The sequence below is a fragment of the Dendrobates tinctorius genome, unplaced genomic scaffold (assembly GCF_039654945.1).
Source record: "Dendrobates tinctorius isolate UK_male_01 unplaced genomic scaffold, ASM3965494v1 ptg000075l, whole genome shotgun sequence".
NCBI classification, from domain to species: Eukaryota; Metazoa; Chordata; class Amphibia; order Anura; family Dendrobatidae; genus Dendrobates; species Dendrobates tinctorius.
Window position 1 is genome coordinate 25,528,648 of NW_027361743.1, and position 19,067 is coordinate 25,547,714.

The following is a 19,067-nucleotide window of genomic DNA, read 5'->3' on the forward strand; positions in this document are numbered from 1 at the left end:
TGTCACCCCTTTTTTTGAGATATCATCTAGTATCATTCAATTGTGTGTCACATAAGGATTCTCTTAGTACTTTTGCTTCCCCCTGACCCCGCACCTGTCATGCATAAATATCTTTTTTATATCGGTTCAGATATATGTAAACTGCCGTTGTCCGATCCGCTGGGCGGGGCTTATTCACCTGCTCCCCCCCTCCCTGTCTTGCTCTACGCATTTCTTCTTGTGAAATTCAATTGAATGATATCATTATATCATCTCAAAAAAGGGGTGACAGATTCCCTTTAAAAAGTTTGTGCAGATGAATGTTTTATGGTCAGACTGATGTTTTTTTTTTTTTTTTCTTCATATGATGTTGAAAACTATTTGCTTTAAGCTTTAATGTTTTTTACTTTTTAGAAATGGAGCTTGGTGTGCTTATGGTTGAAATCCAGAATTCATTTAAATGCTTAGGTTTAATGGTACCCTACACTTGGAGGAAAAGAGAAGGCTGTCTTATTAAGGGAGCAGACACCATGTCATACAGAGGAAAAGTCCTTGACATACTTGGTGGAGATATGATTACGGTACGTGAATATTCTTTACCCCTTCATAACATGCAACAGACATGTACATCACACACCCAATGTTTGGAGCAGTTTCAACTGATGCCAGGTATAATCTACAGCCAACATATGCATGTAAAGGGCTGCCCACTACTAGGAAAACCCCTTATACTCCACGCTAGCCTGTGCAACAGAAATTTCCACAATAGAATGTATTGGATACGGTAAATCCGCATTGTTTATTGAACACAAGCGGATTTAACTACGTAATTGAACTTGGCAAAAACACGCTGCTTCCAAAACGCTGCTATTTCCTGATCATGGGCACGCACCCTTACAGTTTCTTAGCCTGGTGTCTGTCAACTCTTTGGGCAGCATCAACCACCGCCTTCCAGACACTGTACATAGAGGTGACTGTTTTCCTTCACAACAAACCTCCCTATTAAAGGGAACCTGTCTCCAGTTTGGTCATAAATCAACTAAAACTGTCCCTTTATTCTGCCCTGTGCTGAATTCCATAAATGCTTATACAGTGGGTACAGAAAGTATTCAGACCCCTTTAAATTTTTATCTTTTTATTTAATTGCAGCCATTTGGTAAATTCAAAAAAGTTTTTTTTTTCTCAATAATGTACACTCTGCATCCCATCTTGACTCAAAAAAAGCAGAAATGTAGACATTTTTGCAAATTTATTAAAAAAGAAAAACTGAAATATCACATGGTCATAAATATTCAGACCCTTTGCTCAGTATTGAGTAGAAGCACCCTTTTGAGCTAGTACAGCCATAAGTCGTCTTGGGAATGATGCAACAAGTTTTTCACACCTGGATTTGGGGATCCTCTGCCATTCTTCCTTTCAGATCCTCTCCAGTTTCGTCAGGTTGGATGGTGAATGTTGGTGGACAGCCATTTTCAGGTCTCTCCAGAGATGCTCAATTGGGTTTAGGTCAGGGCTCTTGCTTGGCTAGTCAAGAATGGTCACAGAGTTGTTCTGAAGCCACTCCTTTGTAATTTTAGCTGTGTGCTTAGGGTCATTGTCTTGTTGGAAGGTAAAACTTCGGCCAAGTTTGAGGTCCAGAGCACTCTAGAAGAAGTTTTCATCCAGGATATCTCTGCATTTGGCCTCATTTATGTTTTCTTCAATTGCAACCAGTCGTCCTGTCCCTGCAGCTGAAAAACATCCCCATAGCCTGATGCTGCCACCACTGTGTTTCACTGCTGGGAATTGTATTGGGCAGGTGATGAACAGTGCCTGGTTTTCTCCACACATACCGCTTAGAATTATCACCAAAAGTTCTATCTTCATCTCATCTGACCAGAGAATCTTATTTCTCATAATATGAAAGTCCTTCATGTGTTTTTAAGCAAACTCTATGCGGGCTTTCATATGTCTGGCACTGAGGAGAGAACTCTGTCAAACCACTGTATCATAAAGGCCCGACTGGTGGAGGGTTGCAGTGATAGTTGATTTTGTGGAACATTTTCCCATCTCCCTACTGCATCTTTGGAGCTCAGCCACAGTGATCTTGGAGTTCTTCTTTACCTCTCTCACCAAGGCTCTTCTCTCACGATTGCTCAGTTTGGCTGGATGGCCAGTTCTTGGAAGACTTCTGGTGTTCCAACATTCTTCCATTTATGGATTATGGAGGCCACTGTGCTCTTAGGAACTTTGAGTATTGCAGAAATTCTTTTGTAACCTTGGCCAGATCTGTGCGTTGTCACAATTCTGTATCTGAGCTCATTGGCCAGTTCCTTTGACCTCATGATTCTCATTTGGTCTGACATGCACTGTGAGCTGTGAGGTCTTATGTAGACAGGTGTGTGCCTTTACAAATCAAGTCCTATCAGTTTAATTAAACATAGCTGGACTCCAGTGAAGGAGTAGAACCATCTCAAGGAGAATCACAAGGAAATGGACAGCATGTGACTTAAATATGAGTGTCTGAGCAAAGGGTCTGAATACTTACGACTCTGTGATATTTCAGTTTTTCTTTTTTTAATAAATTTGCAAACAAATCTACATTTCTGTTTTTTTTCAGTCAAGATGGGGTGCAGAGTGTACATTAATGAGAAAAAAATTAACTTTTTTGAATTTACCAAATGGCTGCAATGAAGCAAAGAGTGAAAAAATGTAAAGGGGTCTGAATAATTTCCGTACCCACTGTATATCCCTATTTAAGTACTCCCTCACTGTTTGGTAATCCAGTTAATCTTGTCTGATGGCCTTGGTTTTGGGCTGGCGCCTGTGCGCTATGCTTTGCCCTACTGCGGGCTCATGTGCACTTGTGTTTTCAGCTCTGCCCGTAGTAGGGCAAAGCATAGTGTGCAAGCCGCGATTTCTGTGCGCGGCGCAAGATATCACCCAACAATGTGGAATGACATGAGGCGTCATCAACGTCAATTAAAGTAGGACGGCAAAGAGCAGCTGGGGAGGGATAGAGAGGCCTGAAGACACGCCCATTGGACAGGACTGATTGGATTACCATACAGCACCAGAGAACTTTAAAAGGTTTTTTGGGGGGTGGTATACAGCGGGTTATATAAGCATTTATGGAATACAGCACAGGAGCTGAATAAGGTGATGGCTTTAGTTGTTATGACAAAGCTCTTCCCTTTAAGAATGGCCCACATGTCTTCAGTTGAAGAAGGGACCTTGTCATTAAAGCCTTTACTGGCAGCCAAACAGTGGAGACTTCGATGCTGGGATGGAGCAATGTCTCGCACAAAAGTCATGGTTTGCTCGAAAGATAAACTTTTTCATGTACCACTGCTTGAAGAAAGTGTCTTAGAAATGACAGTGGGTTTGGGAGTTGATTTTTAGTCCATCTTCAACCCGAAAGGTCCAACTATCTTAGCATTTTCAGAAGTGCTGCATCCCTCTGTATGACAATTTCTGACTTTTCAAAGTTTGTTAAATCTCTCTACTGGTCCACTCTTCCTGAGGAGAACAAACTGCATAATAATTCTTTGCACCTTGATAAAGGGTGTTGTATCCTTAGGCCTATCCTCTCATTGCACAAATAAATGCACATCTCCTGATCTGCTTCATCCAATCAGCATTCACGTTTATACAACTTAAATTTGGAAAGTCTGCATAAAAATTATGATCTGGTAAAAATACTTGACTAATAATTGAGCACACAGTGTATTAAAGCCACAAAGTCATCAAATACATTACTATTTCCACCCAGATTAGCCATATTGTTGAAGAGTTGTGTGATTTCATGTGGGGGCGAGTCCTGATGAGGAGCTGAGCGGGCGCAGAAAACGCAAACTCCATGCTCCTGCAGACCACCGCGGCCCACAGCATCAGGCAGCAGCTGGGAAAACCCGGGACTTCACTTACCACTGCCTCAGGCGGGGTTCGGGCAGGATACCGGTATTTGTGCCGGCGCCCGGGAAAAATCAAGATGGCCTCCGCAGGTATGGAGCACTCTGGGGGGGGGGGTCTGATCTCCTGACACTGGGTCAGACCTCACCGGAAAGGGGCATGAATGCAGCGGAGCTGGCACAGGAGAGATCGGGCAGTTCTTCACCCAGGAGCCCGGAAAAGCAAGGCAACAAACAGCAAGTATATGTACCTGCACCTAACACAGGGCACAGCTCCACCCCCATCACTTAGGCCACACTGAAGGCCCTGCAAGGAGATCTAAAGCAGGCTATACTTAGTGACATTACCTCAGCCTTCACTGCACTACAGAAAGACATTGGGCACATAGGGGACAGAACAGCCCATATTGAGGAAAAGCTGGAGGAATTCACCAGAGTCCACAACCACTTAGTGGACGCTCACAATGAGGCAGATGAGGAGATCACTGCTCTAAAACTGAAGCTGGAGGACCGCTCCAGACGCAACAATCTGCGCTTCCAGGGGATACTGGAAAGCGTTGCTGCGGACGCGTTGAAGGAGTTCCTAACAGATTTCTTTACCGCACTAGTCCCCGAGTCGGAACAACGAGACCTCCTAATAGACAGAGCGCACAAGATCCCCAAACACAAAAGTGCCCTCACCTCTGCGCCCACGGATGTATTTGCCAGGCTTCATTTTTATCTTTTCAAAGAAGCCATTAGCAAAGCAGCGGGCGGACCGGAGCTCCCGGAGAGGCTCAAGAGCATGATGGTGTTCACCGACCTCTCACCCGTCACCCTGAACAGAAGGCGGGAATTCTCCACAGCCACCAAGATCCTACGGGACAACATGATCGCGTACAAGTGGGGCTACACGGTGAAGTTGATCGTCACCAGGAACGGAGCCACGCAGGTCCTGACTCCCCGAAACCCCCCCCGAAAGGCCATGACTCTGCTGCAGAAGTGGTCGCTGGCGACGGTGGATGAGGATACCAACTCCCTGCTGAAGAAGATGCCACACACCCTGATGGAATAGATATGAACAAGAGAAGAGAATACAAGACTATTTTTTCACCATGGTCTGTGGAGGCACGGGAGGAGAATTTTTTGTTTCTCAACACCCCCCCCACTATATACTGGATAGCGGAGCATATGCAGGAGGTTCACTTAGAACTGAACTCTATTTTTGAAACTGTTTGTTTTTTTCCACAAAATTAAAATTTGTTTTTTGTTATTCCCCAATTTTTTCCTAATTGTCTAGTGGTGACACATAGATTTTATCTGTAATCTGTACATGATTCTTCACATTTACAGCATTAATGTAAAAGGACTGAATAGTCCGTTCAAAAGATCCCTGTTATGGAAAGAGGCCCAATCCCTAAAAGCAGATGTGTTGTGCGTTTAGGAAACCCACCTAAATAGCACTGACGCCCCCAGACTGCAGAATAGGAACTTCCCAAATGTATTTTATTCCCATGCAATTGACATAAAAAGAGGAGTAGTAATTGCGATAAAGAACACAGTCGCCTTCCAGTTAATCACCAGCGTAGTGGAAGATGAGGGCAGATACGTCATTCTAGTCTGCACCATAAATAACAAGACCTACACAATTGTCTCTATTTATGCCCCTAACTCCAAGCAGATTTCATTTCTTAGACACCATGGCAGTAGTAGCAAAGGTTAAAAAAGGTGCCCTGTTAGTCTGCGTGGTCTTTTAACATCATCCCTTGTTCAAACATTGATAAATCGGTACTTCCTCAAAAGAAGGAAAATACCCGATCACTCTCTCAGACCCTTCTAGCGGAAGAACTCCATGATGTCTGGTGGGCTCTGCACACCTCCGAGTGGGATTACACCTTCTACTCACACTCACATAGAGGTCATTCCAGAATCGATCTAATAGTCACAGATAAATGGTTATCACGGGACATCCAAAAAGCCACGATAGGGAGCATCACCTGGTTGGACCACACCCCTGTTTCCTGCCAAATTACAGAGGGATATAACTACCTAATTACATCCCATAAAATTAAGCCCCAATTACAGGACGTGCTAACAGAATATTTCATAATTAATAGCACACCTGATATGTCCGTATCCTACAGTACGGTGCGCCCACAAGGCCTATATCTGGGGTAAACTGCTCCAAATAGCGTCCCAAAACAAAAAAAAGCGAGACTACGCCAAATAGAGGAAATTATCCAAAACATAGCCTCACTAGAAGAGACCCACAAACACAATACTCCAAAAATTACAGAAACTAAGGTATGAATTATACCAACTTCTCCAATACAAATACGAGCACAATCTACAAAGAAGTAAAGCCAAATATTATTGGCAGGGAAACAAAGCGGGCAAAATATTAGCCAACAAAATTAAAGCCAAAATGACAAAACAAAGAATATTCTACATACAGGATGACCAAAAAAATATAATATATAACCCAAAGGAAATCACCAATACCTTCTCACATTACTATTCTTCCCTCTATAATCTACAGGAAAATACCGCAATACCTCAAATTACTTCCCAACTAATAAATCGGTTCTTAGAAAGCGTAAAAATTCCTAAAATACCGGAAGACTCATTACACTTGTTGAATCAACCAATATCCCAAACAGAAATTCAGCAAAGGAATGGAAAACAACAAATCCCCTGGCCCTGATGGTCTAATTAGCGAATATTTCAAAATATTTCAAGATGTACTGATCCCTCACATGACATCAATTTTCCAAAATTTTATGCCAAGCCAGGGTTAATCCCAAAAGAGATGATTCAGGCAACAATTATACCCTTCTCCAAACCAGGAAAAATCCCTGATCGAGCCATCAATTTTAGGCCGATTTCATTGTTGAACACAGACCTTAAGATATACACCAAAATCCTAGAATCTCAGAAATAATCCCGGCCTTAGTGCATAAAGACCAAGTGGGATTTGTTAAGTCTAGACAGACCCTGGAAGGTACGAGGAGGATGGTCGATATCATCCATGTGGCCTGAGGGAGACGGACCCCCTCTATGCCCCTCTCTTTAGATGCCGAAAAGGCGTTCGATCGAATGCATTGGGAGTTTTTTTTCGAAGTGTTGTCCAGATTTGGGTTTGACGGTAATATACTCCGAGCGATCACCCCTCTATATTCTAACCCGTCAGTGTCAGTTCTTATTTCAGGAATCATGTCGGATACATTTGACATCACTAATGGAACACTCTCTCCCCTAATATTTGCATTAATAATCTAACCCTTAGCTGAAAAAATTAGATCACACCCTGGGGAGGTGGTATTAAAATTGGTAATGTAGAGCACAAAATCGGGCTATTCACGGGCGACATTATTTTATCCCTTATTAATCCCGAAGAGTTGCTCAATAGAGTAATAGAAGTGATAGACTCCTTTACCCAAGTATCTAACTATAAATTGAATATCCCTAAATGCCCAATTCTGAATCTAACGTCCTCTGTCCCGCACCCTGTAAATCTTAAATCTAAGTATCCCATTATGTGGGATAATGAAAACACAATTAACAAAGAAGAAAAGGAGTATGCCATATAAAGGGGATCACCAGAGACAGGAAATTAGCTTACAAATGTTTAAATTTTATTTGACACAAAGAACATGCACAAAACATTTAAAAACATTAAAACTGGTCACACATGAGACATAACTTCAACTGTCAATAGGATCATAATAGGGCCAACGACCTGAAACAGAACTCAAAAATGTGTATAATATGAACAAAGACCTAATAGCCATATAAACAGCATACCATACATGTATTTAACCCATGCACAGCAGCTGTCAATGCATGCAGTGCCTGTACAAAGAGAGAGGCTGGATAATGATTATTGTGTGTTCACTTGGACCATAAATTACCTATCCAATGCTAATAGCTGCATGTGACCAAAAAATACAGAATGCATAAATTAAGAAAAAATACTTGAAGGTAAGTATGATCACAATGACAAAAGCAGCTTACCCATAAAAGGTACATAAGGGTTGAAAGAAGTCAGGGGTCGCCTGACGAAGCCACTGAGGGTGGAGACACGCGTCGGGTCTTTGCTCTGCCTGACTTTACTCTACATGGGTCCTTCTAACAGTACCACTCCATGCTATTTCTCATGGGTGGTGTCCTTCGCTTTTGCCATTTAACCCTTGTGTGCCCATACCTGTTTTGTCAGGGTCTTGTTATATAGGTTTCAACCCTTATATACCTTTTACGGGTAAGCTGCTTTTGTCATTGTGATCATACTCACCTTTTGCTTTAATTATTGTATTGTTAACATTGTTACTTATAACCTGTGTTTTGAAACTGTAAAGCGCTGCGGAATATGTTGGCGCTATAAAAATAAAAATTATGTATTTTTTCTCAATTTATGCATTCTTTATTTTTTTTGTCACATGCAGCTATTATCATTGAAGGAGTAATTTATGGTCCAAGTGAGCACATAATCATTATCAAGCCTCTCTATTTGTACAGGCACTGCATGCATTGACAGCTGCTATGCATGATGTTGTGAATTCGCTTTCTGGCCTCCCTCTGGTTATTACTGAAGGTAGTGGAGCTGGTCAGATCGACAGAGAGGTTGCGAGTTCTCTTTCTGGGCTCCCTCTGGTGGTTACTGGAGGTAATGGAGCTGATCTGATTAAGGCTTGCCACGGTGCCACCTGATAATGACCGTTACCCCTGATTTCTGATTTATTTTCCAGAGTTAAAAGTGCCTGTTGGTTTACCAAGCTTGACCTCAGGGGGCGTATAATCTTATTCGCATCAAGCACGGGGATGAATGGAAGACGGCGTTTAATACTCCGGAGGGACATTTTGAGTACCTGGTGATGCCTTTTGGGCTCACTAATGCCCCTTCTGTCTTCCAATCTTTTATGAACGATATTTTCCGGAATTTGTGGATAAGTTTTTGATCATTTATCTGGATGATATTTTGATCTTTTCCAGTGATTGGTATTCTCATGTCCGGACTGTGTTCCGGATTTTGAGGGAAAATTCTCTGTATGTTAAGGGATGGAAGTGCCTTTTTGTTGTACAGAGGATTTCATTTTTGGGATTCATTTTGTCCCCGTCTGCTATTGAAATGGACACGGCCAAGGTACAGGCCATTTATGATTGGTTTCAGCCCACTTCTTTGAAGGCACTCCAGAAGTTTTTGGGTTTTGCTAATTTCTACGGTAAATTTATAAGTAATTTTTCTGGTATCATTAAACCACTGACTGATTTGACCAAAAAGGGCGCTGATGTGGTGAATTGGTCTCCAGAGGCAGTCTCGGCATTTCAGGAGCTTAAGCGGAGATTCACTTCTGCTCCGGTTCTACGGCAACCTGATGTCTCACTCCCATTTCAGGTGGAGGTAGATGCTTCTGAGATTGGTGCAGGAGCCGTTTTGTCCCAAAAAGATCCGGTGACTTCTAAGATGAATCCCTGTGCCTTCTTTTCTCGAAAATTCTCCCCATCTGAACGTAACTATGACTTGGGGAATCGGGAATTGTTGGCCTTGAAATGGGCATTTGAGGAGTGGAGACATTGGTTGGAGGGAGCTAGACATCAAGTTGTGGTCCTCACCGACCACAAGAATTTGATTTATCTTGAATCAGCCAAACGCTTGAATCCTAGACAGGCTAGGTGGGCCTTGTTTTTCACACGTTTTAATTTTGTGGTCTCTTCTTCCGGGCACTAAGAATGTTAAGGCGGACGCCCTTTCTAGGAGTTTCTTTGCGGATTCTCTTGATGTGACCGAGCCTACTACCATTCTAAATGAGGGTGTAGTTCTTTCCGCTATTTCACCTGATTTGAGACTTGCCCTGGAGGAATTTCAGGAGGACAAAACTGAACGTTGCCCTATGAGAAAATTTGTATGTCCCTGACCAGTGGAGGAAAAGAGTAATGTCTGAAATTCATTGCTCCGCGTTGGCTAGTCATCCAGGTATTTTTGGTACCAGAGATTTGGTGAGTCGGTCTTTTTGGTGGCCTGCCTTATCTTGTGATGTCAGGAATTTTGTGCAGTCCTGTGGGACTTGTTCTCGGTCCAAGCCCTGTTCTCATTCTAGTTGGTTGTTGATGCCCCTGCCGGTGCCCAGGAGGCCATGGATCCATATCTCAATGGATTTTATTTCCGATCTTCCTGTCTCTCAGAATGACTGTTATCTGGGTGATTTGTGATAGATTTTCTAAGATGGTCCATCTTGTACCACTCCCAAAGTTGCCATGGTCTTCAGAGTTGGTGCCCTTGTTTTTACAACAGGTGGTTCGGTTGCACGGGATTCCTGAGAACATTGTGTCGAACAGAGGAGTCCAGTTTGTTTCCAGATTTTGGAGAGCTTTTTGTTCCAAACTGGGAATTGTTATCTTTCTCCTCTGCATTTCATCCTCAGACCAATAGGCAGACTGAGAGAACAAACCAGACTTTGGAGTCCTATTTGAGATGTTTCATATCTGCTGATCAGGATGACTAGGTCTCATTTTTGCCCTTGGACAAATTTGCGCTAAACAATAGAGCTTGCTCTGCCACTTTGATGTCGCCCTTTTTCTGTAACTTTGGGTTTCATCCTCTATTTTCTTCAGGGCAAGTGGAATCTTCGGCTTGCCCAAGTGTGGACGCTGTGGTAGAGAGATTGTAGCACATTTGTGACCAAGTGGTGGATAAGTTGTCCCACTCTCAGAAAAAAGCCCAACGGTTTTCCAACCGGCATAGGACCATTGGTCCCCGGTTTAAAGTGGGTGATATGGTTTGGTTGTCTTCATAGAATATTCCTATGAAGGATGCGTCTCCAAGATTCATTGGCCCTTATAAGATTTTGGAGATCCTTAATCCCGTTTCTTTCCGATTGGCTCTTCCAGTTACGTTTAAGATCCATAACGTGTTTCATAAATCTTTGTTGAAGAGGTTTGTGGAGCAAGTAGTTCCTATGGTGGCGCCTCCTGACCCTATATTGGTTGAAGGTAACATGGACTATGAGGTAGAGAAGATACTGGATTCTCGTTTGGCTAGACAGACACTCCAGTATTTGGTCAAATGGAAGGGTTATGGCCAGGAGGATAATTCTTGGGTCTCTGCTTCTGACATTCATGCCGAAAGATTGGTTCGTGCTTTTCACCGGGCCCATCCTGATCAGCCTGGTGGCGTGGATGAGGGTTCGATGACCCCTCCTCAAGGGGGCAGTACTGTTGTGAAATCGCTTTCTGGCCTCCCTCTGGTTATTACTGAAGGTAGTGGAGCTGGTCAGATCGACAGAGGGGTTGCAATTTCTCTTTCTGGGCTCCCTCTGGTGGTTACTGGAGGTAATGGAGCTGATCTGTTTGATACAGACTTGCCACCTGATAATGATGATGACTATTTGAGATCTGGGGTTTCAGATTGGGATTTGACAGCCGACTCCCTCTATCCCTGCTGGTGATTTACTTCCTGTTCCTCCTGAGGTCTGATTTCTCCAGCTCTGTCCCTGCATGTTCAGCTAAGTGGTTTATTTGCTATTCTGTTTGCATTTGATCTGATTTTGTCTATCTCTTCTTGGTGCGGGTCAACCAGCTTCGGCTGGGGCTGTGCTGAATCACCGCCCATATGTTACTGCTTGTGCCAGTTTGTTTTATCCCCTGTTAGATTGGTCTCTTTTTGCTCTTCTTTCAGAATATACCAGAGTGCTGATATAGTGGGAGGCGAAGTCGTGTGACTTCAGTGTTTTTTGCATCAGACATGTTGGACTTTTTGCAGGGTTTTTTGCGTGATTGCAGACAGTGTCTTTCCTTTCCTGTCCTGTCTAGTCAGTGTGGGCCCCATCATTTGCTCAGTCTATTTTCCTGCCTGTGTTTGTGTTTTCATTTTGTCTCACCTACCATATATGTTTGGGGGCTATCTATTCCTTTGGGGTCTGCTCTGGGGCAGTTTAGATTTCCCCTTTCTTGCTTTAAGCTTAGTTAGCTCCGGCTGTGCCGAGGCGTCTAGGATCATCGTAGGTACGCTCCACGGCTACTGCTAGTTGTGTGGATAGGATCAGGGGTCTGCAATCCGCTTAGGTACCAACCTCTCTGGTTTTCTGTGGCTTAGCCTGGACCTGCTCTCCTCCTCGGTGACCCATTCATAACAGCATGGGTTAAATACATGTATGGTATGCTGTTTATATGGCTATTAGGTCTTTGTTCATATTATACACATTTTTGAGTTCTGTTTCAGGTGGTTGGCCCTATTATGAGTCTATTGACAGTTGAAGTTGTGTGACTAGTTTTAATGTTTTGTGCATGTTCTTTGTGTCAAATAAAATTTAAACATTTGTAAGCTAATTTCCTGCCACTGGTGATCCCCTTTATATGGCCTATTCCTTTTCTTCTTTGTTAATTGTGACTTTGTTTGTAAAGGCCAAGGTTGGATCCCTTTTGATCTATCTGTGGTGCCCCCGCAATTGGTTTTGTGGGATAATGAAAACCTAACATATCTCAGAATCCTCTTAGCCCCCTCAGTAGATAGAATGCTCTCGCTAAATTATGAAGCTCTCAGACAGAAGATCAAAGGCAGCATGCTGTGCATGAGACAAAATGACATGTCCTGGTTAGGAAGAATAGCATCCGTAAAAATGTTCATAATCGCCTAAATACGTACGAATTCCGCAACATCCCTATCACAGTCCTCATGAAAATACTCGAAAGAGTTACAATCATATTAAATTACATATGGCAGGAAAAAAAGCTTAGAATTAAAACAGGTATACTATATATCCCAATAAAAGAGGGAGGCCTGGGCTGTCCCTCAGTGCTGAGGTATTATTGGGCAGCCACATTTGAACAACTGAGGTTGATGTGGAATGATAAGGGTGACAGATATTGGATAGAAACCGAGAAACATTTACTAAAATCCCCAAATGTTGCATCGGTTTTTTTATTCATATATCACTGCTGGGCCTAACCCCGGCGATGATAGGAAATTGTGTCTGCCACCAATGGTGGAAGCGGTGCTGGGAGTGTGGAGCATTCTAATCAATAAACTGCATACTACCAATTTGGCGCTCTCTAAAGCCCCCATGGAGACTTTGGAGATGTGTATCCCAGAGCTCCTGATTCAAAACTGGAAATCCCTGGGAGTCCTGTTGGTTAGAGACATGTACGAGGAAGGAATATTGTTATCCTTCTCTGTGATCAGAGAGAAATATCTCCTTCCACATAAAGATCATTATAAATATCTACAAATAAGACATTTTTTGCAAGGAAACAAAGATATTATAATGTTTTCACAACACTCAAAGTTGTATGTAATGCTCCTAGCCTCAGCGCGGCAAATAAGAGCACTGTCTGTGAGCTACAACCATATGCTGGAGGAGACGTTCCCCTCTATGGACTCGTATCTCCACAAATGGGAGACTGATGGGCAATGGCGGACGCCCTTCTCAATGATAGGGACACTCTAAATGCACCAATCACCTGGAGAATGCCAGAAAGCTGCTGTACAGGTGGTACTTCACACCATACAGATTGTCTAAAGGCCCCGTCACACTAAGCGATATCGCTAGCAATATCGCTAAAGCGTCACCGATTTTGTAACGCTGCAGCGATATTGCTAGCGATATCGCTGTGTGTGATACTTACCTCTAACCGGCTCCCCCCTGGTTATCGCTGATAGCGCAAGAACGTACTGGGCTGTTTCTCGTCGGCCGCTTCCTGCTGGCGCCGACGAGCAACACGTGGACGCGGGCGGGAGGACGTCTTCATCGCCACGTCTGACAGGTAAGTAACGACCGCTGCTGCGTCGCTTTATCGCTGTGAGATCTGCCTGTGTGGCAGCTCACTAGCGACCACTTAGTAATGCACCAGCGATCCTGACCGCGTCATATCGTTGTCGGGATCGCTGGTGCATCGCTTAGTGTGACGCGGCCTTAAGATCTACCGCAGCTCCCCAGATGTGTGCTGGAGGTGCGGAGAAGCTAACGCATATAAGATACATGTCTGGTGAGGGTGCCGTAAAGTAGAGCAGCTCTAGGAAGCAGTCTCCCATTTAGTGTTTCAGATTAGTGGCATTCCAATAAAAATTGGGAGACCAGGTGCTTCTGGCCGTTGACCTACATCCTCATAGCTGCTAGAATTAAAACTGCAGGATATTGGAAAAACCCCAAATGTCTGTCATTGTCTGAGATCGTAGCATTGGTGAATGATAATTGTCTGTTAGAGAAGATAGTTGCTTCATCCACCAATAATACAACATCATATCTCAGGAAATAGGACAGCTGGCTACCATTCAGACTTAATACTGTGGTTATAGAGATGTAATAGAGCCATTAATGGTAATACATGGGTATAATAATCTGTTGTCATCATCTCTTCCCTTTCCCCTTCTTTTTCCTATAATATTTAGCTGTGTTAATTATATTTAGCAGATTAATGTTTTGAGGATATTTCTGTAGCAATGTTCAATGACTGGAGGCTAAATGGTTGTTAATATGACTTTATTTAAAATTAATAAAAGTTTGATTTAAAAATTTAAAAAGATTTCATGCATTTCAATTTGTAATGGGTTGGTGTCCCAGCTCCCTCACTTGCTCAGCTTCTTTTCTAGATAAGAACTATGCAGCCATGTGTTTATCATGGATGGGTCCAGGTTCTGTAGTAAAGGGGCCACAGCTCTTCAGTGGGCTCTAATGTCTCTTCAGTCTGCTGATTTGTGGGTGTGGATGGGGAGGTCACCTTGATATCTACATCATAAATATCGGCCAGCACTGTAAAGTCCAGGATGACTGTCTGCAATTGAAAGGTTTTCTGATGATCTGTCTAATCCCAAGTACTGTTGTTTCGGCACTTGTTTTCTCTGTCGTTACGATGTCCTTGTCACTTAATTTACAGGTGAAATATGAAGATTTTGGATATACAGAAAAAATCCCAAAATGCCACCTGTATCCATTTGTGCATGCGCCACATATTCCAGGCTTTTCTATACCTTGCCAGCTAAGTGATATCCTACCTGTGAGTAATTTCTTAATTTTCTATCTTTGTCTATGTAACTCGTAACATGTCGTCACCTGGATCCCGCTTATGTGCCCTTTACAAAGACTTTTATATAGTTTCTTCTTTGTATTAGATTATGTTCACATTGTGTTGAAGAAAATCTGTCACCAGGTTTTTGTGCACCCTGCGAGGGCAGCAGATTGAAGGAACATAGACCGTGATGCCAGCGCTGTCTCTCTGGGCTTTACTGTAGGTTTTGTCTGCTGCAGCTCAGCTTATCCTCTAGTTGATGGACTTCGATTATGTTTCCCTTTTTAATTCGGGAGCTCAGTCTGTCCCCGCCCTACAATATTGATTGGCTGCTGTTTTCTGTCCACAGTGGAGACTCGGTTGCTCATCAGTGGTGCAATTGGGGTCAGAAGTCCTCACTGAGAACATAAGCACAGCTGCAGCAGATAAATGATTTATCAAAACTACAGCATTCAGCCCAGTAAGTGATACATCCCTGGAATAAGGATCTCTGCCCCTACATCATGCTGCCCTTAGATGTGATTCATAAACCCAGTGACAGATTCCCTCTGTTTAACCCCTATATGACCTTGGATGTATCCATATTTCCAGGTCGCCTGGTACTTACCGACCTTGGACTAAAGGATAGCGTCATGGCAATTTTGTGCCCATAGAGGCCGTGAAAATCGCCGTCAGCTGATTCTGACACCTTGCACGGAGTGCCATCACCGCTCCCGACACTTTAGCCCCCTAAATAGTGTGATCGATATAGATCGCAGTATTTAGCAGGCAAACAGAGGGAGGATGCCCCCACTGCTCTCCGATCGGCACCCCCCCAAAGAAGTCATCGAGAAGGGCCAATCGTTGCTGTGGTGACCTGATATCGTCATGACATCATCCAGGTCACCAAAGCCAGCAAAGTTGTTTACACCATGCTCAGAGCATGTTGTAGCAAGTTTGTAAGTGCAGCACTCACAGTTTGTAAAGCATAGCAAAGCTTCTGCTTTGCTATGCTTTACAAACGATCAGATTGCAAAAAGTGAAAGTTCCACAGTGAAATAAAAATTCTAAAAATATTTCAAAAAAGACAATCACAAAATAAAAACATTGTACACATAAATATTTTTATGAAAATAAAACAAAGTACACATTTGGTATCACCGCTTTCGTAATGACACAACCTATAAAACTGTCTCACTAAATGACAGGATTTTTAGTTGCTTACCATAAAATCTGTTTCTCTGAGCCTTCATTGGGGGACACAGGAACCATGGGTGTATGCTGCTGCAACTAGGAGGCTGACACTATGCAGAAAAAAAGTTAGCTCCTCCTCCGCAGTGTACACCCCACCGACAGGAAGTAGGATGTTCAGTTAGTGAGAAAGCAGTAGGAGAAGCAATTTGTAACGATATAAAAACCACAGATACACAAATCCACACTGTAACAATATTATACAGTAAACCGAGCTGTTCAACTTGGGAGGGTGCTGTGTCCCCCAATGAAGGCTCAGAGAAACAGATTTTACGGTAAGCAACTAAAAATCCTATTTTCTCTATCGCCTTATTGGGGGACACAGGAACCATGGGACGTCCCAAAGCAGTCCCCAAGGGGAGGGAACAGCAAATAACGCCATCCGGACGAGGAAGTCACCCTCGTCACCTGCAAGGTCACCTGCGAGGTCTTTATTACCCCGATCGGTACTTGCCGAAGCTAGGCATGGGCTTTAAAAATCTTTATGGACCTGTGGGGAACATATCATGGCACTGCAAAGGTGCCCGACGAAGACCCCAAGAGTACCGTCAGGAGGACATACTGCCTGGGCAGAGTGCTTCGTACTGAAAAGAACGCAGTCCTTCCTGAGTCGGCAACCCTACTAATGCCGACCAGTTTCCTCGAACAGAAGTCTAACCTTGAAGGACCAAGGAACTCTATACTTCAAGCCTGAGCTTGAGAAGTACTGTTGCTGTGGCCAAGTAACCTGATGAGAGGGCGTCATGAAGGGAAAGTCCGAGGCGGATGAAAGAAAAGGAATTCAGAATGACGGAGAGTGGACCCTTGATCCACCGGAAGTGCACCACAGCTGTTACAGACTCTGTGAGACCCCAGGAGTGGTTGAGAGTCTGAAAGAGAAAGATACCAACTAAAACGGGGAAATGAACCCGTTTGTGCAAAAGCGGACATCGCCAAAGCCTTGAAGAATCAGGAACTGGATAAGAGCTTCATTGAATAAGGAAAAATCCTGCGATTCACAGAAGGTAAATGTTGAACGAAGAAATTTCCTTCCTGAAAAACAAGGATGGGCTCAATCCTAGATCTCCAAACGTCATGCAGAGGAAGAGGCACCGAAGAAACGACGAGGCTGAGACTGAGGAAGGGGAGCGCTTGTCCTTCCGGTGATCACTTTAATAATTTGGTCTATTGGCGCTACACGGAAGGAAAGGAAAATTGGTGAGGGACTTAGATGGGCATAATTTCGCTCATGAACAGAAAGCCAACTGTGGACCCTTAGATGGGAACGATTAGGCGAAAAACTGTCTCCCTGCAAGGAAAAATGTTTTGGACAGTAGGAACGGTCAAATCTACCGACCGGTCTCCAGAAAGAATTCTCTGAGCAAACTAGGCCGCGCATCCATAGAACTTTGCCACACTAGAGGAAGCTAAGGCAGGACACGCTATAGCGGCGCGTGCTTTGAAGGTTGATCCTGCTAACTACTGTGTGAATTCGACGTTGGTATCCCTGAGAGCAGAACGTCCGGGCGAGGAAAGGCCATAGCAGAGAACTTGGAACCGGAGGGTTCGTAGTCACAGAAGTAGTCTAATTTGTGAAGCGCTCAGGAGAAGAAGATACACCAAGGCGCCTCCTTATTTGGAAACGGCTGAAGTCTGTTCCATGAGATTATGACAAGCTCTGAAAGCAGGCCCTGAGAACCTGTTAAAGAACCGAACACTGAAAACATACTGAATGGAACCAGGGGATAACCTGGATCTCATCGCTGCAAAGTAGGCACCGGTTGGCTATGAAGAGACAACTGATCGCTCGATAAAGCAGGTAGACTGAAAACTACTGGATGCCCCTTCAGACTGATATCAAGGGGAAGATAAACCCCACATACAGGGATGAGGGCGAATATAGAAAAAATTAGCCTAGCTAGACTTATAACAACGAACAGTCGAGCCAGGAAAGTCCACGGCAAAACATGAAGTATGGCAACTGCAAAGAAAGTTGGCTCTAGGTAGCCCAAATAGACCCCAGAAAGACAACTAGGCTGATGAAAGGAAGGTAAATTCTTATGACGATGTAAACGGCTGAATCTATCCTGGACCCTCGGGAGTAGGGAGAGGATTACAGTGTGTAGAACCGCGTGCCTAAGTATAAGACAACACGCGCCCGAAGAACACGGAGAAAAAAAATACAATTCTAGCTGAAATAAGAAACATGTTATCACCATACTCATCCTTAGATCCAAGACTGGAGCAGCTTTCTACCCTGGTCGATACTTGTGCAGAGTGAGATCCCACTCCTGTCTGAGGTGAGATACTTGCCCCAGTCACGTCCAAAAGTCACATCTGTGATCCGCTGGAGGCTTTATCCGGTGTCTGTAAGAAAGCATAGGTAAGTTCTGACAAATAAGGAGCTTAGGTAATGTGGTAGCTCGAAGGCCCTTGGGACATACTAGAACCTATAAACTACTATTAGCCAAACCTTAATGATTGAGCGCCTAGTTTACTCCCGCCTTACCTGTTACCTCTCCACTCACTCCCTTCTAGACCCTTCACAGTTCGGCTTCCGCCCCCTACATTCGACTGAAACTGCACTCCGCAAAGTGACCAATGACCTTCTGACAGCAAAACGTAATGGTGACCACTCTCTGCTCATTCTTCTTGACCTATCTGTAGCTTTCGATATTGTTGACCACCATCTCCTACTCTCTAGGCTCCAGTCACTAGGCATTAAGGACACTGCTCTCTCTTGGTTCTCTTTCTATCTCTCTGACCGCTCCTTCAGTGTTTTGTTCTCTAGCTCCACTTCATGTCCTCTTCCTCTTGCTGTCGGGGTACCTCAGGGCTCAGTCCTTGGCCCCCTTCTCTTCTCTCTCTACACAGCCCCGATTGAACAGACCATCAGCAGATTTGGCTTTCAGTACCATCTTTATGCTGATGACACACAACTGTACATGTCATTCCCCGACCTTACCCCCTCTGTACTACAGAACGCCAGTGACTGTCTGTCCGCAGTCTCTA

General features: G+C 43.8%; 1 protein-coding gene across 2 annotated transcripts in view; it reads left to right on the forward strand.

Annotated features, from left to right (window-relative positions):
• Positions 1 to 19,067, forward strand: part of RNF17 (ring finger protein 17) — a 585,601-nt gene that overhangs the window by 467,720 nt on the left and 98,814 nt on the right. For both annotated transcript variants that reach the window (XM_073583105.1, XM_073583106.1), the window contains 2 exons: positions 394 to 560; positions 14,715 to 14,834. In XM_073583105.1, the coding sequence (XP_073439206.1) occupies positions 394 to 560; positions 14,715 to 14,834 (287 nt within the window). The remainder of the gene's footprint in view (positions 1 to 393; positions 561 to 14,714; positions 14,835 to 19,067) is intronic.